Genomic DNA, 27939 nt, shown 5'->3' on the forward strand with positions numbered 1-27939 from the left:
ATGTTCTTAGACTGAAGCTTACCATACACATGTGTCTTTTAATGTAAAAGTGTGTGCAAATGCCAGAGCAGAATCCTTCACCAACTGCAGAGCGGGCACTGTATGGATTCACACTATATATAACCAGTTTTGTGTTTTGTGGTAAGGGTTCATCTATCCTAGCATATTTTGTTTTGGCCTGTGCTGCATCTTTTACCTTTTTCTGAACCTCTGCTATGTTTAGCATATACTGTATTTCGTTGTGATGATTAGAATTAGAAAGAACAAACTGAATTGATGCAAGGGGTCTTTTAAGTGTTACATTGAATGCATGTGACATACCTTAAAACAACAAAATGGGGTTTATGTAAAATCCAATGTGTCATAATCATGTTATTTATGGTTTTACACTTTTTGATACTATATATACCCACATTTCTTGAACTTTTTCATTGTCGTATATATCAACTGGTGTGGTACAGTACGGTATCTAAAATTGGTAGAATTGTTGTCATTAATATTTATCATGGTTTCAAATGCAGTGCCACTTGCAAATGCTTTTCATTCAGTGTTCCATTGTACTAATGGTAGTAAATAAATGTGGCCTATATTGTATATTAATTTGCAATTGTATCCAGCAAATTTGGTTAAGTATAAACAGTGCTACAGTGTATAAATTTTAATACTTATGGTTTTTATCAAAAAAAAGGAGGCATTGTCCTTTTATAGTTTAAATAAAAAAAGAGGGCGTGTCCTCCAAAAAAAACGTAAGGTACCCACTACCCAGTAATCTTGCTTTTCTAATTTTGGATTTTCTTTACGTATATAATATGGTGTGAAAACATTGTATCAAACCTCCAAAAGGTACATGAGTAAAGTTTTGACAATCACTTATCATCAATCAATTTACTTTTATTGTGCTGTGATAACTCAACTGTTATTTAGGCTTATACCTCATTTGGGCATATGTCCCAGACAGTTTGTTGATCAAGACTGGATTGCTATACCTGCCTAATAAGTAAGCTTTGGTTTTGTTATATATTGTATTTTACTGATTGATTGAATCTTTATCCTCGGACTGGGAATACTTTTCGAGAGCTTAATCTGAGCATGTTTCGCATTACTGTAGAGCAGGGGTTCCCAACCTTTTTATGTTCTCGTACCACTTAGCCACCACGGATTGTCAACACGTACCATTATTTTCAAAACAACTAATTTGATCGGGTGCCAGATGTTTCGTCCCTGAGATCTTTCGTCCCGACGTTTCGGCCCTACAAGACATCGGCTACTTTCGTGGAAAGTGCAAGATTAACAGCGGCAAAACACCGCGGCCGAAAAAAGTTTTATTCGATGTCGGCAAGGGGCCGAAACATCTCTTGAGCTGGCAAACACCGCGGCCGAAAAAAAGTTTAATTCCGCGGGTGAAAAAAAGTTTAATTCGAAGTCGACAATAGGCTGAAACATCTCTTAAGCTTTCAATTTAACAACCTTTGGGCGACGGCCGTGTGACACACGATGAAGAAAATCAATAACTATTGCCTTATATGCCTACAATACAGTCACTGCAGAATTCAACATAACAGCATTTGATTATATTCGTCAGAGGTAGATGAAGACATGACCTTTAATTTCAACTGTCAGATAGTGGAAACGAGCTAATAGTAGGCCTATCTGAATACAATTGTGATTAAAAAAGCTATAGGCTAGCCTAATTATCATGTCATATATTCATTGATTTAGACTAGAAAAAGAAACGCATGTCGTTTTTTTTTGGTTATTCACAAACGTATTGTAGCCTATAGAACATTGTTTGAAAAAGTAGGCTAAAACAGCCTCAGTAGGCTACATCATGTCTATTTGTCTTTCCATTGATCCTGAAGTTGGCCAGAACAATCAAGCAGCGACGATCGCTCCCCGTGGAGAAGCTCGGTAGTGCAATCATTTGTAGGTACCGTGGTAACCTACTGTGTAATTTTTTCAAAACGACTTTGTATAGAATAAATGTGCCAATGGTGTGTTTAGGAAAAAAAGACAATTGTTACGGTATTTCAAAATATTTATTTTACAATTTTTTTCCTATTATCAAAACAAGAATTCGAACACCCGAAATTACTAAGCTACATGGACGTAGATTTCTTTTTGAGGTCACTCACAACAAATAAGTTAAACGTAAGTTTTGAAAATGAATAAATGCAAAACATAGGCTAATATATCTATTCGATCATGTGCATGTTTAGTTTTCTTAAATGTGTGACAAGCCATTTACAAGCTAAGTTATGTGTCTGAGTTAATCATTAATCAAGATGGGCTTTTCAACTTTGGCCTCTTATTTTCTAAGCAGTCAAGGAACAAGTAGGCCAGATTATAATGGGGAGGATTACTTGAAGAAAAAAAATGCTTTTGAATGTAGCTTCATAGACGGGTGGATGAGCTGAGGGATAGACATCAATAGGCTATAAATTAGCTACTAATTTGCTTCACCGACCCACATTGAGATACAACCAGTTGTTTTATATCAATATCTTGGACTGGATCGTCATGCTATATTGTCTGATTGTTTATCTATTTTTCTAACATGCTAAATTGAATTTTTTTTTTTCACTTTTGTTATGGTTTAACGTGTAAAACATACGGTAACCTAAATTTATCATATTACTGTGACATGCCACTACTACATCCCAGCTGGCGATGCCTGTCGTTTTTGCATTAATTCAACGTTTGCTAACGTTGGATCAGTGTGGAGGTGACGAGTTTAGCTGACTGAGGTCTAAAATTATCGCTTTATCAACGCACCTTTCATCAAAGCATGCTTGATATCTTCAAGATATAACTTCCCTGGGTATAATTGAATTTCCGCAAGATGATGATGTTGTTTTTGCTAGTTTGTTTTATTTGTTTTTGTCATTGTTTTCATGTCGTCAAGTTATAGCCTATCTATTTTGTGAGTCGTGCAAGGCCTATGGTGCGTTGCGCTTGAAATAGCTTTGCCCGTGATAGGATTTCTTTGTGGGGTTTTCTTTGCCTGCCTTGCTCTTCTTTGCTATGAGCTAAACGCATCAAGACGTGTTCCCCTTACGACCATCAGCACTCTTGATAACGCACCATGGCCGATCTTCATAGCAACTGTCCATACAAATCTTAAATATATCAGCTAAAGCTATGTGGGCTAATAAAGCTATAGCCTAAATATATGTTGTTTTTGTTTTGTAACATTTTCTTTTATTATTTTATTTTTATATCTTAAATTTTTCTGAAGGTGTTGCGACCGTGCCAAATTTCTTTCAACTCAATAACTGTGCTAGACCGTGCTTGAGACCGGCTTCGTCACACCGCCTGCAGTTACACGCGTGATCTTGGATTTCGAAGCGGCTGTGTGGAAGGCGATCACAAACGTTTTCCCTGCTGTTGAAATTAGAGGTTGTTCGTTTCATTTTACCCAAGCCATTTACAGACACGTGCAATCTTTGGGATTATCGACATCCTATCGCAATAATGTCGACATAAGAAATTTTATCAAAAAGCTAATGGCGTTATGCTATCTTCCTTCCCTTCATATTGGATGAATGTTCGAAGCTCTGGAGCAAGAAGCAAATGCCTCTGCTTCTCTGTCTGAACTGACAAACTATGTGCAATCAACTTGGATGGAAAATTGTGTGAGGAAAAAAGAATATTGGAGCGTTTACGGCCTTCCCTTTCGTACAAACAACGACGTTGAAGGATGGCATCACAAAATAAACAAGAAGGCCCGTCCAAACACTTCATTTTATTTGTTAGTAACTCTACTTCGTGAAGAAGCTGGCGACATTCCAATAAATGTCCAGCTCCTTGATATGGGATGCTTGAAGCGTCGCCAAAGAAAGAAATATGTTGCACTCCGTAAGAGGGGTCTGCTACTATTCGGCGAGTCCGATTCGGCGAGTCCGATTCGACTAGTCCGATTCGGCGAGTTCCCTATTCGGCGAGAGCCCTTTTCGGCGAGTGCCCTATTCGGCGAGTTTTTGAAATTTTTGAAAGGAAATTATCAGGTACGTAGCCTAATTATAATTGCCGTTTTTACATCGTTTTAACGTCGCTAAACGTTGAAATCGTGCAGAAAGGAATAAAAAGAAAATGTTTGAACTATTAAATTAAAATTCGTCATGTCAGTTCAGTTGTTTTTATTTCTGACCATCATATGAAAAACAATACACGTCAACATAGCAAAGGTAGAAGCGACAAAAGGCGAACGTTAAAACGTGCTTGAATTCGTCATGTCAGTTCAGTTGTTTTTCTTTCTGATCATGATATCAAAAACAATACACGTCAACATAGCAAAGGTGCAGAAAAAGGTAAAAGCGACAAAACACGAACGTTAAAACGTGCTTGTGACCGAAGTAAGTTATTCAGTTGAAAGAAATTTGGCACGGTCGCAACACTTTCAGAAAAAATTAAAATATGAAGGAATAATAAAACAAAGAAAATGTTACAAAAAAAAAAAAAAAGATCATGTTTATGTCTATAACTAAGTTAGTAGCCTACTTTTGAATAGTTAAAATGATTAGTTTGGACCAACAAATGTGTGGCCTACAGCTTGGATTGAAAGGAAATTATCGGGTACCGTAGCCTAGTTATCCCAACCAGCAAAAAATTGTTCCAAGAACACAGTTCATTTTTACATTGTATTAACAGAATGAAAAGGCTAAACAAATGTGTGGCCTATCGTGTTAACGTCGCTAAACGTTGAAATCGTGTAGAAAAGGGAGCTTTTGCTGACTAGGATACTTTGAAACTGAGAAACATTCACAGAAGCCCTACGATTTGTTCCAAGAACCCATTTAGCATAACATTTCATTTGTACATTGAATCAACGTCTGAATACATTATCTTAAAAATGCAACGTATCGTAGGGCTTCTGTGAATGTTTCTCAGTTTCAAAGTATCCTAGTCAGCAAAAGCACCCTTTTCTACACGATTTCAACGTTTAGCGACGTTAAAACGATAGGCCACACATTTGGTTAGCCTTTTCATTCTGTTAATACAATGTAAAAATGAACTGTGTTCTTGGAACAAATTTTTGCTGGTCGGGATAACTAGGCTACGGTAGCCTACCCGATAATTTCCTTTCAATCTAAGCTGTAGGAGTGTAGGTCACACATTTGTTGATCCAAACTAATCATTTTAACCATAGGCGCCTAAGCCGTGGGAGCCAGGCCCCCACGCACATTTCCGCGTGGGAGCAACTTTTGATGCTGCATTGATACATAAAACAATAGATGAACTAGCGATCGGCAGCAGGAAAACATTTTTAAATGCAAACCGCAACAGCTTCGCAGTAAATAATCACTAGAACGAGTAGCGATGCTACAATCCCACTCCAGACAAAAAAATCTGTCATTTTTACGTTGATTTAACGTCTACAGACGTTGAATCAATGTAAAAATGACTAATTTTGCTGCCTGTGACATAGCAAAAATCTACTATTTTGCGTCGATTCAATGTCATCAGATGTTGAATGCACCCAAAAACAACATAATTTGCTACGTTGACGCAGCGTGCGTTTAACTTAATGCGCTTACAAACAGCCTCGCTGTCGCTTTGAAAAGTTGAAACCTCTGCAGAGAATTGCCGCGGCAGTGAATCGGTTGCTGTGAAAATGAACTTGAAGTCTCGGCCCGAGGTAACCACCAACCAACGTATCAAGGGCTGGTACAAACCGCACTGCCCACAGTCGCACAAGCGGCATAATCAACACAACAACGGACTCGCGCAAACTGCATGGCGCACACACATCCGTTGCCATAGAAACCCGATCAAAGGCGGGGAATATGCGCATTTTTTGTTTCATCTGCAACACGAAAACGGGCGTATTACAGCGAATTGAAACTTGAAAGCTGGTCAGCCATAAGTTGCGATATTGTAGTGAAAAGGGAGCAATGTCAAGTCAAAAACTTAATCAAACGTCTCTCTGTAACTATTTTTCAAGGGCTGTTTACTGATGTCAGCATCTTTTAAATTTATTAAAGGTGACGTGCTGTTGAATTGCTGTAAACATGAATGATTTTGCTTTCAACAGGTATATTTTCAAGCATATGATCAAGTTAGTATTTTCATTCCATTTACAGTATACCTTTTCGTCTCTTGTTTCATGCTAATAAATCTAGTTTGTTGCTAAACTTTATGTTGCGCTTAGCTTAAAGAGTCGCAGTCCATCAACCGCTAGCCAACGCAGACGCATAGCATGTGTTTTGGTCGAGCTTTGTTTATAATAATTAACCGTAGGTCGAACGTAGCGATAACTCCGAGTGTGGCAATAAAAGCAATCCTAGTGTGGCGACATAATTACGTCATCCATCTGCGTGACATTTCGCTGAATTTACGTTGCTGCTGATGAAACACGCTTTCGCCCCCACGGCCAAACAAATAGTTAGGCGCCTATGATTTTAACTATTCAAAAGTACTAACTTATAGACATATGCTGTATAAACATTATTTTTTTTGTAACATTTTCTTTGTTTTATTTTTCCTTCATATCTTAAATTTTTCTGAAGGTGATGCAACCTTGCCAAATTTCTATCAACTCAATAACTTACTTCGGTCACAAGCACGTTTTAACGTTCGCGTTTTGTCGCTTTTACCTTTTTCTACACCTTTGCTATGTTGACGTGAATTGTTTTTGATATGATGGTCAAAAATAAAAATAACTGAACTGACATGACGAATTCAAGCACGTTTTAACGTTCGCGTTTTGTCGCTTCTACCTTTGCTATGTTGACGTACGTATTGTTTTTGATATGATGGTCAGAAATTAAAACAACTGAACTGACATGACGAATTTTAATTTAATAGTTCAAACATTTTCTTTTTATTCCTTTCTGCACAATTTCAACGTTTAGCGACGTTAAAACGATGTAAAAACGGCAATTGCAATTAGGCTACGTACCCGATAATTTCCTTTTAATAATTTCAAAAACTTGCCGAATAAGGCACTCGCCGAAAAAGGCTCTCGCCGAATAGGGAACTCGCCGAATCGGACTAGTCGAATCGGACTCGCCGAATCGGACTCGCCGAAACGGGCCATTCCGCCATAAGAGGGCATTTCGTTATTGGCGTCAGTATGAAAATGGCGAAAGAAGTGCGAACAAACTGTTAAACGCCTGTGCAAAACTAGTCAGCCCGGTGGTTGAATAGCCCATCTTATCTATTGAACAATAGACAAACTGCTTTACCCTTATTTGGGATCATCAGAAGATCATGAAAAATATGCAAAAATAATAAATCGGTAATATACGGTAGCCTACTTGAAAAGGTATTTAACATTATAACCTTAAAACTGTATGCAAAAAAACTCAGAGTTGTTGAAGGACCACAAGTCCACAACCAGCGTTTTCGCACATGACTCCTATAAAAAAACGTGAACTGATGTTAAATAACAATGTTTATGACGTCATACATAAGCAAAATGCGATGCACGCTGACATAACCTGTAGAAATGAAAATAAATTTACAGTATGTTCAAAATGAATGAATGAAAACGTCCCATTTCAATTATGTTATTTAAAGTATTTCGGTTTAAATTTATTGCGGTGACGACATTTACTCACCAATTCAGAACGATTGTTCCGAAGGTAGTTACAATCGGCCATCAGAATAGCAAGCTCCTCAGCAAAACAAAGACCACAATTGTTACGACCACCCCCACTATTAGGACGAGAATAACTGTGGACCATGATATGATATTGATAGGACCATGATATTTTATAATCCACACCCTTGTCTTTGAACAGTCGTTCTGAATTGGTGAGTAAATGTCGTCACCGCAATAAATTTAAACTCAAATACTTTAAAATAACATAATTGAAATGGGACGTTTTCATTCATTCATTTTTAAAATAAATTTATTTTCATTTCTACAGGTTATGTCAGCGTGCATCGCATTTTGCTTATGTATGACGTCATAAACGTTGTTATTTTTAACATCAGTTCACGTTTTTTATAGGAGTCTTGTGCGAAAAACGCTGGTTGTGGTCCTTCAATAACTCTGAGTTTTTTTTGCAGGCAGATTAAAGGTTGTAATGTTTAATACCTTTTCAAGTAGGCTACCGTATATTACCGATTTATTATTTTTGCATATTTTTCATGACCTTCAGTGATCCCACATAAAGGTGAAACAGTTTGTAGAGGTTTTTAGACAATCTCTTCAAACAGATTGATCATGTTAGATCAGCTGTGATCTTCCATACGAACTGCCTCCATTTTGTTCTGTCTTTTGTTTTTATTAGTACTTCCGGCATGCTTTTTTTTCCCGTAATTTGCTTGATATTGTCAAAATATTTCATTTTTTGTAGTCCTTTTGTTCGTTTGCCTTGCACCATCCCAGTCAATATTGCATTTTTTAACGCGTTGCTTCTTGCAATATGTCCGAAGTATCTCAATTTTCTGAGCCTGATGTTGTTAATCAGACTCCATTTTTCGTCTATTTGATGGGAAACAAATTCTTTGTTTTTCTTTAGAAAATAGTAATTGTATTTGATGTAATTCGCTCTGCTTGGCCTTTTGCTTGGCATTGAGCACTTTTTGTAGTAGGTTACGAGCATTTACTGTTGAACAGTAGACAAATGTAGATCTGCAAACCAGTGCCAAACGATTATTATGAAACAGACTAATAAAAGGATGCATTTAAAAAGTTATTAATAAGCATTGCATTTGAATACATCTGTGAATCACTGTAGGCTATAAACTTAAAGCTTTCGGAAATAAATATTTTTGACTTAGACCTAGCTAGCTATTTTTTTAAACGTACCGTAGTCTAGTTTATTTTGCAATTTGCATGTGTGTCACCCAAGTGCCAAGTAGCCCATGCTTGTGTTTATTGTAAATCAATACACACGCTTTACGCTACAAGAGTCTGCATGGTTGTCAACTTTACTAACCCAGCTATTGGATTCTTACCATCTAGGCGTCACTTTTTGCTCAAGCTAATAAACTGGCTTGTCATCCCCCATTTTGTCACATAGGCTTACTTTACCTATTAGGACCTCCCTGGCAACATCCACTATGTTTCTTACAGAAGAATATTAGTGACTCAAAAAAAAAACCTTTAACCTACAGTGGGTCATGCAAAATTCTTTGATGTGGTTCCAAGCTAGGTTCCCTTTCTTGCACTGGAATGGGTATGAAATAATAAAATAACACGATCGTTTTTCATACAACAATTGTAGCCTATAGGACACTGGGCAGGATCGTCTTGCCTAGAAGAAAAGCAGCTTTATGATTATGGCGTTACACAAGCCCACGGTTAACAGGCACACCCGCTTATTAAAGTTAATTCCAAGGTAGATTACACTTGAAATTGCCCGCAACAGCTTGACAGGAAAAGGAAGCCAGAAACAAAACCATTACGAGTCACTGCCCAAGATGTTTCGGTCCTTACCGACTTCGAACAAAACTTGTTTTCGGTCGCGGTGTTTTGCCACTCTCAATCTTGCACTTTCCACCAAAGTAGCCGATGTCTTGTAGGGTCGGGACGAAAGATCTCAGGGACGAAACATCTCGCAAGCCTAGGGCCGAAACGTCGGGACGAAAGATCTCAGGGACAAAACATCTGGCAAGCAATTTGATCCAATATTAAATTATTTGCAAGATGATGAATCTGGATGTAAAGTCAGCGAAAGTAGCAAAATTAGCAACAAAACATCACAGAGTCCATTACACCACACAGCACAGAACGCATCAGAATAACAACGAAAAAGACACAACTAAACACAAACATGATACAACTAAATTTAATGAGATTTTGGTTTATCTTTCACCAGTTGATCGATGCGTGACATAACTTTGCTAATAGCACATCTGAAGTCATGTCCAGGGGCACTTAGTCGGTTTCGATTTTATGATTTGATGTTCATAAGAATAGAAAATCCCTGCTCGCATTCCCAAGTAGAAGGAAAAATCAGTAGTTGTGGAACAGCGTGGGAAGCTAGCGTTCGGTATGAAGAAGCTATACTAAGCCAGAAGTTTATTGCAGAACATTCTTTGCGTTGTTTTTTTGCTGTCTGATCCTCCTGCATGTCTATCAGTTCCGCTTGTTCCCCTGTACCGACAGGTAGGTCGGCTGGGTCCACTGAGAAAGGATCTGTGATGTATGGGCAGCTTGTGGTATCTGAAAAGTAATGCTGCAATTCAGCAGTTGGCAGCGAGAGGTGCTGGGTAATTTCTCTGGAAAAGTCATCACTGATTTCCATTTCAAGGGCTGACAGAAATTTAAACATACCATAGCGCTTGTTTTCCACATTTTTCCTCCATAATTCCACGTTTTGGATAAAAGCTCCCAGTTTTGAAACAAAGTCTACAACAGTGCAGTTTTTCCCTTGAAATGACAGATTTAAATGATTGAAAGCTTCAAATATATCTGACAAATAAGCCAATCTTGCAATGAATTCCTCGTCCTCCAGATCGTTTTGAAATTCATGGTCTTTCTGTTGGAAAAATAAAAATAATTCATTCCTCATTTCAAAAAGACGCTTAGTTGTATTTCCTCGATAGAGTCAGCGCACTTCTGTGTGATAGAGTGATAAATTTACGATTTTGACTACCCTGTTCAAGCACATTAACAACTTTGCAGGAAGAACCTTTGTGCAAAGAGCAAACCTGTGTATGAAACAGTGAACACTTATGACGCGAGGTGACACAGCTTTGACATGGGCTTGAAATCTAGACTTTCTACCGAGCATAGAGGGAGCCCCATCTGTCGTACATCCGACAGGATTTCCCCAATCCAGTTCATTTTCCTTGAAAAAATTATCCAAAGAGTTGAAAATATCTTTTCCTTTTGATGTAGTGGACACCTCATGATTCAACAATAATTCCGTTTTTACAGCATCGTTCTGTGTAAAGCGGACGTAGACAAGCAGTTGGCAGCAGTTTGTGACATCTGTGGATTCATCAAGTTGTAAGGCAAATCCAAACTTCGAATCTCTTACTCCTGCAGTAACTTGGTCAGTGATATCAACTGACACTTCCTCGATGCGTCGTTTTACAGTATTGTTAGAAAGCGACACACTATCCAACTTTGCCACTGAATCTTCTCCTATCAAATTTATGACTAATATCTTTGCTGCTGGCAAAACAAGTGACTCCGCAATGACATGAGCTTTTTTGTTTTGGGTCACGAGAAGAGATACTTCATATGATGCCTTCACAATTCCGGCATTATTTCGGTAAAACTGGCCTGTGTGATCCATGCGCTGTCGCTTCACGTTCTCCCCAAGTCGCTCAAAATAACTCTTATGTCGATTCGTCTTATCTGAATGATTGGACTCAAGATGCCGCTTAAGCAAACTTGGTTTCAAAGCTGCATTTGAAAGGGTTTTCATACAGATCACGCACTGAGGTAAGCTATCTTCACGATGTTGAATAGTAATGAAGCCATACTTAATATAATCTGCGCTATACTTTCGCTTCGACATTTTCAAATATATATTTAGACAAAAATGTAATGCTGTTCAGGATTCAGCCACTACACGTCGGAACACCAACATCAGAATAAACGCAATTCTGCAATTGCACAGACCACATTGCACACGTAATAGTTTTGTCACAGACACCATTCACATTGCACACATAATAGCTTCGTCACAGACACCATTAAGTTTGCATAGCAGCATTGTATTAATAACAATGACAGCAGGGAGCAAGATCGAAAAAAGTAGCTTCCTGACTGCAGAGAATTTAGTACGGAAAGAAAAAAAAGTGTTGTTCGCATATTTTATAAACTCAAAATTAAATAATTGTTGCAATAGGCCTACTTTATTTGACAATACCACTACTTATCGCATGCAACGGAGAGCTGCTCGCGTACCACCTGAAAGGCTCCCGCGTACTACTAGTGGTATGCGTACCACCGGTTGGGAACCCCTGCTGTAGAGTGTAGTAGATGCTGTGAACGACGCAGGCCCACTGGCCCAGTCACAGAGATTGACAGAGTGAAGTTTCTGATTATTGTAGTGTTTCCATCCATTAGATGCTGCTGAATGTGGAGCAGTCCTTAACGTGCGTTGCTCAAGCGCACACTCCAAGTGTCGAACCAGCACCGTTTGATCTTAAAGCTTTTTTGCTCACAAAGTGACGCGCTAACCAATTGAAGTAGTATCTAAGCAGACTCTTACTGGTATGCAAAGGACAAAAAAGTAAGCTAAAGCCTTAATATACCTAGACTGTGTGTTGGTAATTATATAGTCTTTGGCGGAAAGTCAACTAATGTCTGCAGCTGCAGGGCGCAAGCTTGATGGAATGATTTGATTACATTTTTTTGCATTGTAAAAGAAACTACCATGAATCTCATCAGTTGTATCACTAAGCAATTAATGTTTAAAAACAGGGTCTGCTCCTATTCGGTGAGTTCCTAACCCCTAACCCTAAAACGGCGATGATAATTAGGCTACGGTACCCGATAATTTAAAAAAGAACTTCAAAAAATCACCGAATAGAGAATCGGACTCACCGAATTGGACTCACCGAAACGGGCCATTCCGTAAAAACATATCAAGATTTTTCTCTTGTCATTATCATTATCGGCTTAGTCTCATATGGATGTGTACTTTGCAGATGCTCATAAGCTGGTGATTAAGTTCATAACAATAACATGACTTTTGTTTAGGTTCTGGGCAATTGCGATTCCATTCTTAGCCTGTTCTTTGCTTGTTGCATTTGTTGTTACTTACTTCTCTATCAACCTCATCAGGTCTTACGTTATCGCAAGTAAGGGAGCTTTGATTATAAAAGTTTTTATTAATGAAGTAAAGAAATATCGGAAAAGCTCGTTCTGTTATTGGGTTTCCCACTCAATAAGCAGGAGAGGTGGTTCCTTTAGTAGGTGATTGCAATCAAAAGGTCAGGAGATACTGTGCAAGTTGTTGGTTCGACTTCTGTAAGCTTATGGTTGTGTTTTAAGAAGACATTTCAGTAGCACACCAAATAAGGGGTCCACGTCTTTTAGGCGCTGACAGTTAGGCGCTGGTCTAATAGGCACGCACACTGTGGCGTCTGGATATTTAGGTGCGGAGCACTGTGGTGCCCGGTCATTTAGGTGCTATTCCTAGTAAAGTCTGTAGATTGTATCAGCTTGGCAGGTAGGGGCGTAGGGCAATGCTTTTCACACAAAATGTTATATTGAACAGGAAAAAAAATTGTTTTGTTAATGCGTGTGCGTTGTTGGTCATGGTTTCAGTGAGTGAAGTTGCTGAGTGGCAGTGCTGAGTAATAGTGTATTCAGGTAGGCTATTTTTCAACATAAATGCTTTTCTTGACTAGGTCAATAGTGAACCAGTGCTTGTTTGTTAAATGACTTTCAAAATGTTTAAAAGCGCACAACTTTGATCAATTAATGCTATAGTGTGTACAAACTTGAGATGTCCAAAGCGGTTAAGCTATAGCCTGAAAAACTGTAGCCTACATTAAAAACTATTAGATAGATTTTCTTATTAGTTTACATGTAATGTTTTAGTTTACATGTAATAAAATTTTAACCACCCGCTTCAATATAGGCCACGGTATGATATTTTTTTACTGATGTTTAGTGTAGTTATTATTTGACTCTTTCGCAACCACCGAGGTCAAGACGTTTAATCTAAATAGTACCAGACATTTTTCACACAAATCTGTTGTATTTACGCCCTAAAGACATCTCATGTGATCGACATAGACGCACAATCTTGACATCAAATAAAAGCATACATCTTCAGCTATCCGAAGATGCAAAGCTTTGCAATAAAATTTAAAACATTCAATGTACAACTAGCAACTTTCCACACAGTATTTTTTCTAATTTCTAAAAAAATTAAAAATTGGCAGAAAAGTGTAGCCTACTCCATTATAATCCTTACTACCCAAGCATGATACAATAATATGAAAAGATATGTAGTTTAATCGAATGCCAAAACAATTCTGCACATGAGAAAATTTTTATCTGCCATCATTTACATTTTTTTTTGCTTGAAATAGGCTACCTTTCAACCTTGGACGTAGGGATACTTGGGGATACTTCCTTGGTCATCATGGCAAAAATCCCAAGACGTGTGTATACGTCCATGGTCGCGAAAGGGTTAACTAAAAATGAACTCAATAAAGTTCTGAAGCTTGAATGATTTATTGATAAAGCTTTCACCAACGCAAACCTGGACTAACAACAAATAAAACAGTAATATATCAATAAAACAACAATATATTCTTCTGTTCAATATAACATTTTGTGTGAAAAGCATTGCCGGTTTAAGCAGCTTCACTCACGGAAGCCAGGATATAATTTTCTGGCAAGCTGATACAATCTACAGACTTTACTAGGAATAGCACCTAAATGACCGGGCGCCGCAGTGCTCCGCACCTAAATATCCAGACGCCACAGTGTGCGCGCCTATTAGACCAGCGCCTAACTGTCAGCGCCTAAAAGACTTGCTCCCCAAATAAGAGAGCAACTGATTTGTGAACTGTGTTATTTTTTTCTTCTTTCAGTTCTGCATATACCTACATTGCACTTGACAGTATCTACATAAGCACTCACTTACTATAACAGTCAAGGGTTATCTTTTTGTTGCAGTATAATAATCTTTTAACCCATTAGTGCCCGGTCATCGTTCTAGTCGAAATATTTTTACAAAAAGTTTCATGTAAGGTCCTTATGGGTTGAATATGAATATTCAAAAGAATTTTTTCTGATGTCTGTACCAGGAATGCAGAAAATAGTACGTCCCTCTATGGACGCTTGGGCATTCGCACGAAGGCTTGATGTAAAATAAACAAAATTAGCATTTTCCGGTTATGGAATTTTTGAAGTTGTAAAAAGCAATACTACTGGTCTAAGATGCGTTAAAAATGAATTTCTAATAAAAATGCATCGCTTTTTCATTAGATTTATTGAAAAACAAACAAACGAAACTCGATCTAAACAGATATCATAATATTACAAATTCCTTTCAGTTATGATCATGACCATACTAGTAGAGATGACCGGCTATGTCACATTTTGAAGCCTTAAAATACCGGGCGACTGTTTCGTAGCAGTTCGGCAGACAAAACACATTACTTTTGCCTTAAGAGTATGTAGACATGAATCGCAGGTTTGTAGACGTTGACTCAATGTAAGGAAGGTTTGTAAATTGAGAGCTGAAATATTGCGCAGCTGGACATTTTGCTTGATGGGAGTGAACCATGAAGTAAACTCATACGCAGTTAGTCACAGCATAGGCAAGTCTAGCAGCTAGAGTGAAAAGGAAAACAATATAGTCGCACAATATGTGCAGTTAGTTTTCATGTGATATTCTCAAGCAACATAGCACAGAAAGTAATGCACGGTACCGAAATTATGCAACTGATTACTGAGCAAATCAAACTTCTGATATGCAATGGCTACAGGCCTAGTTGCATCTTCACTTCAGCATACTTTTTAATTGCTACTGTAGCCTACTTTAACTTTGTAGTCAGTTCAGGAAAGGAAAGCAAGTTAACTTCATGTTTGCAAAACTAAACCAGATAAACCAATCGTTTTCTGTCAGCAAAATATTGTAACTCTTTGACCAATGTATGAATTGTAATGCAAGTCTTGGAATGTAAGATGGCCTACCTATACAATAAAACATGACCGTGAATCGGTCATGATATGTAGTTAACATGTTCAAGTAGATGACGGACTTGTTGTTTCATTGCATTTTATAGGAATTAAGTGACAAAATGCCTAACAAATGCGTTGCGTTTGGTTGCAAATCAGGCTACCTTACTTCTGCTGCCAATATTTCTAAGTTTGCTTTTTCTTTGGATATAGTGTAGTGTTGCTGCCGCAATGGATAACATTTGTGAACCGATCTAACTGGGAGCTTACAAAAAAGTATGTTTTGTGTACAAAACATTTTGAAGAGAAGTTTATAAGTTATGGTAGAAGAAATAAGCTCAAGTGGCATCTAAATCCAGTTCCGACAATTCACGAAATTGAAGCATCAAAACGCCCATCAGCTTTACCAACTCCAGCAGCACTTCCACGAAAAGCACACAAAATTCGTATAAAACACCTTGATGAACTGGTAGACGTTTCGCAGAAAAACAAAATATCTGATTTTCAGTGACATAACTGAGGCACACTGCGCAGATGGTTTTCAGTACTGTCGGGAATAAAACTTTTTGATTTTTTACAACATTATTTCAGACAAGTTGTCTGGCTTTCCCAAGGTTGCTGAAGCTGTTAAAGTAGATCAAAATTTGCATGTGCAAAAAGATCTGTTGAAAAGGGATATTCAATTTTGGAAAGAGGATCTAGCTGCAAGTGATCCATGCATGTCAAGCTTTGAAAAGTTTCAGGAAGATGTGGATGAAGTTGCCATTGAAATGTTTGACGCAACATTATCTTCTAATAGTGCAGAAGTTGGCTTTACAATAGCCGGTTATATTGCAAAAAACTTGTTAAACGCTCCAAATGTGCAATGTGCACAAGTTTACGTACAGCTGATTCTGCAGCTGAAGCTCCTTTGTACTTTTGGCTTTTGTCAAGGGGGGGCTTCAATGTGCCTTCTCAGCCACTTGCTGATTTTGTTTGTAGTGCTTTTGCTGTTTTAGATGTTGTTGAAGAAAAGGTACGCAAATGTGGATTGCCTTGTCGAAAGGCTATGCAGTAGCCTATGTTTTAAAAAAATAGATTTTCTCCGGTGTAAAGTTTACATGTGACACACATGTGGTCTGGGGCAACCACTTTGTATCGAAAATTGTTGTTAATATTGATTATAATAATTACCAAATGATTATAAATGAGTCAAAAAGAAAGGGTGACATTGTAGCATTTAAGCGAAGGCAAAAGTAGTTTAAGATTCTATTGTAATTATGGGATGTCATTTTTCCGTCACCATGATCACTATCGTCTGTCTAGTTCCCCCCCCCCCCCCCACTTCTTGAATAACACATATATATATCATTATTTTCGTATTTCCTTACACTATTTCTGTTGTTAAAAAAATTGTCTGTGCTGTTTGTTATTGTTTGTTTTGAGGTGTTTGTTCACTTTCAAATTATTAATTTGCACCATTCATTATGTAGTTTGGTAATACAGTATGTCTTAAGTGTAAGGTCAGGCACCTGTTAAATGCATTAAAAACGCCTAACAAGTCTGAAAAATACCTGCTTTGTTGTACCCCATGCCAGTAAGAGCAGTTTCTTTGTTTGTCAAAATTTCAAGTATTTTTCTATCGGCCCGTTGTAAAAAGGCCTTTATATGTGACATAGCTGGCCATATTCTACTAGGTGGCCATGTTATGATACATTTTGAAGCAATCTGGGTGCAGTCGAACATAACACAGACGCCATCTGTATTATATGACGTGCGTTTGTGACAGTATTTGCAGATTTTACAGTTATTTGCTTTTTTGTTCGTCTTGATGACCAAGTAATTGCCCTGACCCCTTCTGATCTCTTCACGGTTGGCAAGTGCATGCGTCGATGGTAAGAGAGAAAATGTCTTGTTCCCAATGATCATAATTGTCATTTCTACACATGATCAGATAAAGTCAAGGAGGCTAATCTTTTCCATATCTCTCTCTCCTCCGTAATTACCCCAATTTTTTCTATAAAACCTTCAAGCTTGCACCATACTGATATTTAGAATCTAATTGTACACACCCCTGTACCAGTTGCGGTTTCTTGAGCGGATGGAATAACAGGAACTGAGATTGTCCAACAGGTCCACACCTCCCATGTTGTTATTGTAGACCTTGAGTAAGTAAGGCTGATCCAAGTCCAGTTTCTTTATTGAATCACGAGAGTATCTAAAATTTGATAAAATGATTACTTACTATAACAGAAACACACAACAATGGTTTGATCATATCCCAGGTAAAGTTGCTTCATATCTTTCTTCTTCATATCATTGGTCTCTTTCTTTGATAGGCTAGTAAAGATAGATTGTTCAATGTTCATTCAATTTCACCTCTTTGTCCCCAACACACTTAGGCCTATCCCTTTCTTAGGCAAATGATCTATGAAATCCAGGCTCCTGAAAAGATTGTCGCACACAGCCTTCGATTTTGGAATCAGTCGAACACTTTCCATAAGGCCATAAACAACGTTAGGCCCCTGACTCAATCCCTACTTAAAGACGTTTGTTTTTGCTCCAGCATAGGGGACGCATTGGACTAGCTCTCCAGAGGGGAAGCACGTAGACCAAATTTTAAACCCGAATCTTGTTGGTTTGCCCTTTATGAATTACTTGAGAGGGTAGGGACCAAAATAACGGATCATTGATTCGTCTACAGCTGCGTACTCAACAAGTTTGGCTGCTGTCTCATTCAAAGTCTCAAAAAGAAGAGCAACTTTCCAAAATGGGTCGTCTTTGAGGTGGTTTAAGTTGGAAAAATGGCTATAGCGCATTACCTCATAAAAAAGATTCTTTGACATGGCTCTTCTTGTCATCACATTGCTTGCATGATCTCTCCTATCCAAATACATCCTGCGTGTGAAAGGGGTGATGTATCCTGTCATGAACATTATTGCATGACTTGCTCTTATAAAGGAATTATTCACCTTTGACTGGAAGGCCAATTGGTTTTGTTGTGCTGCATACCTCTGGGTCTCTCTCACTACTTTGTTCACAAAACGATCAGTCAGAGATGAACAGTTTCATAACATCATACGGCGTTTTCACATTATCAGGATCAATGGATAAATTATCATGGCTTTTCAGCTTCAGGAAAAGGAGGAATTTTTTCCCCAGTTGATTTTTGGCTGTAGGCTGGATCCTATCTTTGTTTCTGACGCATACAGGTGGTATCTTTTCTTCTGTTAATTCTTCTTTACTTGATAATGAGTTAGGAAACACAGTTTTCAAGGACGGCCCTTCCTTTTTTTAGTTACAAGTGTGACTTTTCCAATTAGTTTGGGTAATTCTATAAACTGTCTCTTGGCAGGTTTGTTGTACGATAATTCTTCTTCCAGGTCATGTAACGCAACGGGCGTTGACCCACTTTCTTGTGTTGCCAGTACTTTCTTTACGTTTCTTCTTGGGTTTCAACGCAATGGGTTGGGTTTGGATGGTCCGGGTAGCGGCTCTGTCTCATCTGGGTGGAGCTTCTTCCAAAATTTCTTGAACAGTGAAACGAATTTTCCTGTATAAAAAGTGCAAAAATTTAATTATACATGAACTTCTTTTAAAAATAAAGATAAATTAAAGATACATGAACATTTATAACAAGACATCAATTTACAGTACAAAAATAGTGAAAGCGCCTACTCCTAGATTCTAAAGCACCACCGTCCGCACACGAAAGTGATGACCTAACCTAACCTACTACCTCAACAAAAACACCCAGTTTTGCAAATTGAATATCAGCGCGTTACAAATAACGTTCGTTTTCGCCCAAACATGAAAACATACGAAATCCTATAGCATTAGGCGAACCTGCCTATATAGTTTGGCAATAAAGCGTCCGCGCCAGTGCCCAAGCGTCCCTACAAGGACTCACCTAACTTCTAACTTATATTCAGAAAAAATAATAAGAGAAAAATAAAATATTTCGCTTTGGGCACATAGCTATACATATTAATAGATTTATCAAAACACAGAGTTGATTAAAAACAATGTTATATACTTCGATTTTGCAGGTCACAGTTCGTGTACCATGTGCTGGCTCCATATTTCACAAAAGGTCCACATTGAACGTTGCATAGTGAACACTAAAATTTATTTACGAAAATTCTCTTGCGCTTTTTCTATAGCTATAATGTTATTCTAGTCGAAGAAAAAAAAAGTTGAAAAAAATCAGCAATCTGAAGAAAGCAATTCGGAATCTAGAATATATACCCACTTTTCACGTCCTTGTAAGGACGCGCGGGCACTACTAATATGCTATACATATTAATAGATTTATCAAAACACAGAGTTGATTAAAAACAATGTTATATACTTCGATTTTGCAGGTCACAGTTCGTGTACCATGTGCTGGCTCCATATTTCACAAAAGGTCCACATTGAACGTTGCATATTGAACACTAAAATTTATTTACGAAAATTCTCTTGCGCTTTTTCTATAGCTATAATGTTATTCTAGTCGAAGAAAAAAAAAGTTGAAAAAAATCAGCAATCTGAAGAAAGCAATTCGGAATCTAGAATATATACCCACTTTTCACGTCCTTGTAAGGACGCGCGGGCACTAATGGGTTAATTTTACTTTTACCATTGAAATTTTTTTCAGGTGAAATATCTAAGTATTCGTATTTGGAGGCCTGCAGTGTGTCATCTATCAGGGAGACCGACAACGAATCTGTTTCAACTGTGGAAGAATTAAAAGTTGCCAAGTTAAGTGCTATACCCTCAAGGACTGTCTGCCTGGTCAAGTTGACTCATCCTAGTAAAGTTTAATATGACAAAGGAAGTCCGGTATGATGAGGTCACTTTAAGAGTCGACTTTCTCAAGCTTCCACAATTTGTGGGCCGTAGTGTGGAAGATGGAAAGCCAGTTACCCTCCCTCTGGACAATTTGGAGGAGTTGCTTGCTTGGAAGCCTCAAGATCCCCACGATCATGGCCAATCATTCTCAATCGCTCATGAACCATTTGTGCCAAAACTCTCAAGCAAGGGTGATCCCAAGGTGCTGGTGTGTCATGACATGATGAACGGATACCTAAATGACAGGTAGTCAAGTTCGCCTCAAGTATCATAGCTTCTTTGTATTTAAAAACTCGTATTGCTTAATGAAAACTGGAGATTTTAATAATATGAAAGCCATGAGAAAAAAGCCATCAATCTCAAACAATGCCCCCCGCAAGGAAATCCTTTGTACACCACTGCACGATTTTGATATCATGTGACAGAGATCTGTGATGCCTGCACATTGAAATTTTATTTTCCATTTATAATACAGTATTATAAATCAATTTGGGTAGAGAGGTAACTCTTTTAAACCATAAACAGACATAACTCAGCAACAACACTACATTTAACATTATAAAAACAAAAAAGCGAACGTTTTTGACTAGCCGAAAACGTTCGCTTTTTTGTTTTTATAATGTTAAATGTAGTGTTGTTGCTGAGTTATGTCTGTTTATACTGTAGTATTATAAATCGATCTATAATATCTAAATCAATTTATTTAGGTTCGTCCAAGGTGTGACAGAAAATGATGTGTCAGGTTACCACGTCATAGCTTGGAATGCCATAGATATCTTCGTCTACTTCAGTCATCACTTTGTAACAATCCCCCCAGTGGGATGGGTGAATGCGGGTCACAGGAACGGTACCGCCATCTTAGGAACGTTCATTATGGAAGGGGATGCTGGATATAAAATGTGAGTCCACCTTCAATGTCCTTGCAGGTTTATGTGTTTGTTACGATTGACATTTGGTACAAAGCTTATTTTGCTACTTGAGCGCTGCGTTAGGTTGCGATAGCTGGATAAATGAATCATTCCAAGAGCAGGTGGTACAAAAGAATTTCTACAATCATGTCCATGAGAAGTCTCTTGAGGTGATATGTAATGTAGCGTTTAGTATGGAGTGGTTGATAGATTTCTTTTTTCCGACGAACTAAGTATGAGATGGCAAAGCTCAGTTGAATCCCTGCAAGGTGGGATGGAGTCCATTGGAAAAGGGCGCATGCACTAAGTCACAATATGACCACTTCGGCTATCGTACGGTCGATAAGGCTGATATGAGAAATTGGAAACTGCAGTTCCAGACAGGTGCAAGTAATATACAGTATAATAGCAAGTAAAAGTAACACTTGGTTGTTCTCAAACAATACTTTTACAGATGTGACAAGATCCTTAGTTCAAAATTCATGTGGGAGTTGGTAGCACAGCAGCTTGTGCGGCTGGCTGCATTCTACGGCTTTGATGGTTGGCTGCTTAATGTAGAGAACAATGTTGTGGTAAGTTAACTGGCCAAGGCTAACAACACAGTTAACTGCAAATGAATCTGTAAACGCTGTAAATTCCAAGTCATAAATAGTTATTGTTGAAATAATGCTTCGGTTTATCAAATAAAAGCTTATTTTTTGCATATCGCATTATAGCGTTACCCTCTTCATTGAATAGAAATAAACATTACATCCGATTTACTCTGAAGCATTTGGTATATTTTTTTGGGAACTTTGCATATCGTGGCATGTTTTTGAAAAGTTGATGCCACTTAGTGATCAACTGTTGCAGATTCTTAAATGTAAATGACACTGTCGTAAACGTATTTTTTATGCACACAGCTTTTACTTAAGTACTTAATAACCAATTGTTTTTGTCATCGTACACAATCTTGAATAGAATTGGTTATATCAAGTATTGTTGTGGAATTGATTCCTTTCAGAAGATTTAGAACATAAAACATGTTTTTGCATTATTTTAACATGTAATAAAAACCGTTAGACAAGGTTGAAAAACTTCCCCTGCTCTATACTATTGTAGTGCCTCTAGGATGGTTCTGAAACCTCAGAGTGCATCATAATATGTCAACAACCCATATGCGGACGTGTTGAGATAATTTGGGCTCGATACAAATGGTAATTCTGGGCTCTTTAAACAAGATGCTTCTATACAAGTCCACTATACCACAATAGGACTCCAAAGAATATACTGTGTTTTCTTCGAGTGTCACCTTCCTAAAAAGATTTCGGAATCCTAAAATCATCCCGAGCCTGGCTCCAAAAGTATCTTCTGAACCCCCGTCAATGCTACGGTCCATTTGTAGTTACATAATCCAGATTTCATAATCTTGCTGTAGATGGCATTATTATATGCTCCGCTGCACTTCAACAAAACACGGCTGCGTTGTCACTCGTCACTGTTTTTTTAGTAAAGCACTTGGAACAACGCGTATCTGCGATGGACAGAGTGCTGTATAAAAACACAGCATTGCTATTATTATGCAGGCTACCAAGGTGCCTTCCCTCGCTGCCTTTATTCGCTTTCTCACCGCAGAGATGCACAAGGCGCGACCAACTTCCTTTGTCATCTGGTACGACAGTGTTACAGCCGATGGCGTCCTTGCATGGCAGAATGAACTCAACAAAGCTAATCAGTATGTAGTTTGAATTTGATAACAAATTTCAAGCCCCATTTGAGCGTATATTTTTATTGTATAACATGACCTAACTTTACCTCACAAGACAATAAGTTTGATTACCTTGTTCTCATGTTCATTGTATCAACTTTTTTGCAGAATATTTTACAAGTCGTGTGATGGAATATTTTTAAATTATGGTTGGAACGAAAAGAACTTAAAGACAAGTAAAGCTAATGCCACCTCTCCTGACACTGTTTACGTCGGCATTGACGTGTTTGGTCGGGGGTGCTACGGTGGTGGAGGCTTCAACTGCGCCGCGGCACTCTCTCTTATCAGAAGGTGACAATTTATTATATTAGACCTTTATAGGTAAAGAAATGAGCATTCAATTTTTTATGCATCTTGATGACACACTAAATTGATCAAAAGTGGAAACAAACTGACTGGAAAAGGCGATCTGGTACTAAAACACTTCTTCAAATGGGTGATCAACCTGATACAGAAGAAAACATTAAGAAAACAAATCAATAGTTTTTTTTTATCTACAGTCTAAACTCTAAACCTTCAAATCATTTGGCTAGGCTAACACTTACAACAGTATTTCAATAAAAGTTATAATTTATTTTTTTTGGAACCGGTTTTCGTCCAATAGGACTCCTCAGTACAACCGGATCGAAACGAAAAAATTGCAATAAATTGATATCAGTACAACTGGCCCGAAACAAACGAATTTTAACATATTAAATACATAAAAGTCAATAAAAGTTGAAAACCTCCATTTCTTTTTCCTTTTCTCTTTTTTCATAGTTTAAATAAATTGACTAAATACAGAAAATATTGCAAGAATTAAATATTATAATTGACCTGGTCTGTACACGTAGTTGTGAACATAACAATAACTCAAATAAATTTTACTCAGCAAGCAGGATTAAGAAATGCTTATGTCGGTGAAATCTAGAACAAACGCTTTATTTGAGTTATTGTGCTGTTCAGGGTTGGCTGATTTAAATCAAATGATTTAAATCATTGATTTAAATCATGATTTAAATCAAACAATAAAAATCAAAAAAATCAAATGATTTTTTATTTGCTAAAATAAAAATAAATACATCAACAAACGTTTCACTGCTTCTCTGTAATACAAAAGTTATATTTAAATACTTAAGGCTATAGGCTATGCATGTTTTGAAAGGCAACTTAGTTTACTTGGCAGTTCACAAACAGTGTTGTTCACTTAACATAGCTTTTGAGCAAGTTTTTTCCACTTTTGGTCTGCTTCAATCAGAAGTTTAAAATCGATTGGGCACTGCAAAAGCTGGCGAGCTTGTATTTATGTACAAACTTCTCAATGCAAAATAAACTGCAATTTTGTGTCATCTGAACTTTTATTGTTTTGGTATGGTACGTCGGTAACATAATTATATTACACAGTTAAATTTTCTTTGCAAAAAGTCTGGTTGTAGGCTATGCATCAGTTGAGCAAAAAAGCAAAGTAATGTGTGCTCAAACGTAAGGAAAGATTTTAGTGTAGTGAGATGACAGTCTGAGACGTACCTCAATCTCGATATGCACATTATGATTTAGTATAAAGCAACATATCACACCTACTTAAAAATATGTGCAATAGCGTGACGCGACAATTTATCAAAAGACAATTTATCGAACGACAGTTCATAGAACGACAGTTTAGCGAACGACAGTTCATCGAACGACAATTCATCGAAACAACAATTCATCAAAACGACAGTTCATCGAAACGACTGTTTATCAAAACGACAGTTCATCAAACGACTGTTTATCGAAACGACAGTTTATCGAACGACGAAGCACATATGCAATGGAATACTCAGGGGCTAGGGGATAATGGTTAGGGTTACTGGTTAGTGCTTAGTGGTTAGGGGTTAGGTTTTCGATTAACTGTCGTTCGGTAAATTGTCGTTCGATAAACTGTTGTCCGATTAACTGTCGTTTCGATAAACTGTTGTTCGATTAATTGTCGTTATATAAACTGTCGTTTCGATAAACTGTCGTTCGATAAACTGTCGTAGTACCGTGCAATAGACACTAGACAGGCTAGCCTACAATGTGATAATAAAAATGATTAAACACTTGCAAAGCAAAGCCTTTCAATCAATCAAGGGGTTGAAAATAATTCTGCTATCTTACTAAAATGATCTTTTCCCCCAAGTAGACTCGACGCTTTTTATATAAAAAAAAAAATCTGATTTAAATCAAAAAAATCCGATTTTTTTGATTTTTTTAAAAAAATCATGATTTTTTCCAACCCTGGTGCTGTTCACAACTACGTGTACGGACCAGGTCAATTATAATATTTGATTCTTGCAATATTTTCTGTATTTGGCCAATTTATCTAAGCTTTGAAGAAAGGAAAAAGAAACGAAAACTTTTCGTTTCGATCCGGTTGTGCTGAGGAGTCCTATTGGACGAAAACCGGTTCCACAACATAAATTATAACTTTTATTGAAATACTGTTGTGAGTGTTAGCCTAACCAAATGATTTGTTTTGCGCACTGAATTGGGTGAAATGCTTCTTTTGATTGGTGCCATATGATAGTCTTCAGGAAAATCCTTGATTTGTAAATAATTTTTCGCTTTCTTAGCCAAGTGGAAACTAGACAATCGATCTTCTGCCTATGACTGTTTCCACTCGTCACGGGTTGTTATGTTTCAGAGAGGATCTGTCCACCGCGTTGTTTGCTCCTGGATGGGTATACGAGGAACTGGGCTGCAAGAACTTCAACAAGAACAATGCCGCGTTTTGGGACGCGCTCCAACCACTGACATCACCAGGTGCGTTTAATGACACCAATGGATTTTCTACGACATTCAATTCTGGTTTTTCTACAAAAGGGGATTGGTATCACTTGGACGCCCAGGAGATGATGCCAGTCCTTCCCTGTGACTACTTTTCTGTAGTTGACGATGAGCTCGGACGAAACTGCCAGTTGAAGATCGATCCCGTTGTTGGTGCGCATCCTCTGTTCCGAAAGTTTGATTTGGTCGGCGAGGCAGCCAAGCCGTTCCAAACCCTGTTGTTGCTATTCAAGTTGGATCTTTCGGCTCCTGGTGGGAAAGTCTTCGTCAGAGTGGAAGCCAACCAATCGTGTGTGTTAGTTCTGAAAACCAGTATTGGTTTGTGCCAGATCTTTCCTTCCAAACATTGGTTCAGCAAAACTCCTGGGTTTGCTGCTACTGAGGTTGGAAGATATTCTTGTGTCTCTAACGCTCGCCCGTTCACAATAGAAGGTTTGTACGTTGAAACGTTTGGCGATGAACAAGACTCTCAATATGTCCGGTCTGTTTGTTTGTCAACCAACAATAAAGTCCCTTCTGATGCTGCAGAAGAATCAGTCATTAAACCATTATCGCTGCAGTGCGATGAAGTGGAGTGGAAGCACAACAAAGATACAAAGGACTCGTTTCTCTTTTCTTGCACTCTTGTCACCGATTACAGTGAGAAAACGTTTTTTATCGAAGTCCAATATCTCTTTGGGAAGGGACTCCCCTCTTCAATTAACAAGAAGACGAGTGGTGGAAATGACCCACAACCTCAATTGACACTATTGGGAAGGTCTTACACATCTCGATACCGGGTTCATGACCTTCCTGTTCCGAACCCTAAATATCACGGACCGGACTGTTTTGTATGGTTTGTGGGTCGACACGTGTCTAAGTGTGGAGATGTCCTGCAGGAGTCGAAACTGAAGGTGAATTATGCAGAAAACATTTAATCAATTCTTTGCTAAATTGATCGATAAGTATGGCTATGTCAGTTTGTTAATTGTTATGTTTTCTCCTACAAATCCTATTGTTATAGTATAAGAATTGCACATAAACAACGATGTACTTTTTGTAACTGTGACCCGAATCGTTGCAGCTGCAATCGTCAGTTTACAGCATATTTTGTTTGAAGCATATGTGTGGCCAAAGTCCATATTGACATGATCCTTGATGCAGTAGAGACTAGCCCATCGATCTTTAAACTTACGGTCTTGAAAAAGTGAGCCTGCACTGAAATTCAGTGGACTAAACAAAGCTTTGACCTGTCGCCGTACTTTTTAGTTACACCAAAATTTACAGTAATGTGAGTATTGTATTTCACTGTTGCCTGTAAGGGATTTAATTTTATTGGGTAAAGTGATTCTCGTAATCTGTCGTTTCACCGTTTTTGGACTTGTCGAAACAGCAATATTTTAATACAGCCATAACATTGTTTACTTCAATCGTTGTATTTTTTGTAATATATGATATTATTTTTTTCCTGAAGAATTTTGTTTGATATGTGTTAGTTTTCTTGAAAGCAGTCTTCCCTATGTTATTCTGCAGGTGTCGAAAATTTTTCAAAGACTACGCTATTTTAACTAAAATGGCATTGAAAATAGGCTACTCTTTGTTATTAGGGTTCACCCTTATTTTTATTGAATGATTAATTATTGACAACACAGGATCACCGTCTACATTGAAAAAAGTGCTGGTGTGACGTTTCTGCCATATTAATTGGGGTTTGCCTGTTTAGGAAAACAAGTTTGATTATTTTGCTTCAACTCTTGCGTTATAAAATACCGTAGGCTACTTAATCTTTCGCTGCTTGACTTTCTCTTGCAGCTGCAATGTTTCAACTCCGTCAGCCAGATCGTTTTTTTTTTTTTTTTAAATTTCTTAATTATCCTTTCTGCAATGCAAACCTTTCTTTGCATATGGTACAATATGTTAAGTTATTCGAAACAGTTTGAAGTATCGTGGATGCAATTTCAATATTTTCAGTTGTTTGAAGCATTTGTTACTGTACTTATTTCTGTTGGTCATGTCGTAGTGTGTCACCTTGTAAGTAAATGAATTGTTGAAAAAGTGATCATCAACTGTGGCCTGTGCGACTAATCACTCTGCAATCTGCATGCGATCTACTTTTTGTGCAATACAAACAAGCAAAGATTAGAGACATT

General features: G+C 37.8%; 1 protein-coding gene across 2 annotated transcripts; it reads left to right on the top strand.

Moving 5' to 3' along the window:
* LOC145769911 (cytosolic endo-beta-N-acetylglucosaminidase-like) lies at window positions 1–27917 on the top strand. 2 transcript variants are annotated; one of them, XM_082581460.1, is made up of 9 exons: window positions 1–141; window positions 925–997; window positions 12614–12714; window positions 20175–20614; window positions 21076–21267; window positions 21731–21848; window positions 22842–22990; window positions 23132–23314; window positions 25668–27917. In XM_082581460.1, exons 4-9 carry the CDS (start codon window positions 20343–20345, stop codon window positions 26725–26727), a joined length of 1974 nt encoding a protein of 657 aa, XP_082437586.1. In that variant the 5' UTR covers window positions 1–141; window positions 925–997; window positions 12614–12714; window positions 20175–20342; the 3' UTR covers window positions 26728–27917. The 2 variants fall into 2 exon arrangements, with proteins under 2 accessions (XP_082437586.1, XP_082437594.1); XM_082581468.1 differs by lacking the exon at window positions 12614–12714.
* The last annotated feature ends 22 nt before the right edge of the window (window positions 27918–27939 follow it).

This window comes from Aplidium turbinatum, chromosome 1 (genome assembly GCF_918807975.1).
Source record: "Aplidium turbinatum chromosome 1, kaAplTurb1.1, whole genome shotgun sequence".
Classification (NCBI taxonomy): domain Eukaryota; kingdom Metazoa; phylum Chordata; class Ascidiacea; order Aplousobranchia; family Polyclinidae; genus Aplidium; species Aplidium turbinatum.

What these genes read in the sequence shown, in the direction of transcription:
- LOC145769911 (XM_082581460.1), top strand. Translation starts at nt 20,343, where the DNA reads ATGACAAAGGAAGTCCGGTATGATGAGGTCACTTTAAGAGTCGACTTT. An exon ending in AACGGATACCTAAATGACAG is followed by an intron (nt 20,615 to 21,075) that starts GTAGTCAAGTTC and finishes CAATTTATTTAG; the next exon opens with GTTCGTCCAAGGTGTGACAG. An exon ending in ATGTAGAGAACAATGTTGTG is followed by an intron (nt 21,849 to 22,841) that starts GTAAGTTAACTG and finishes ATTATTATGCAG; the next exon opens with GCTACCAAGGTGCCTTCCCT.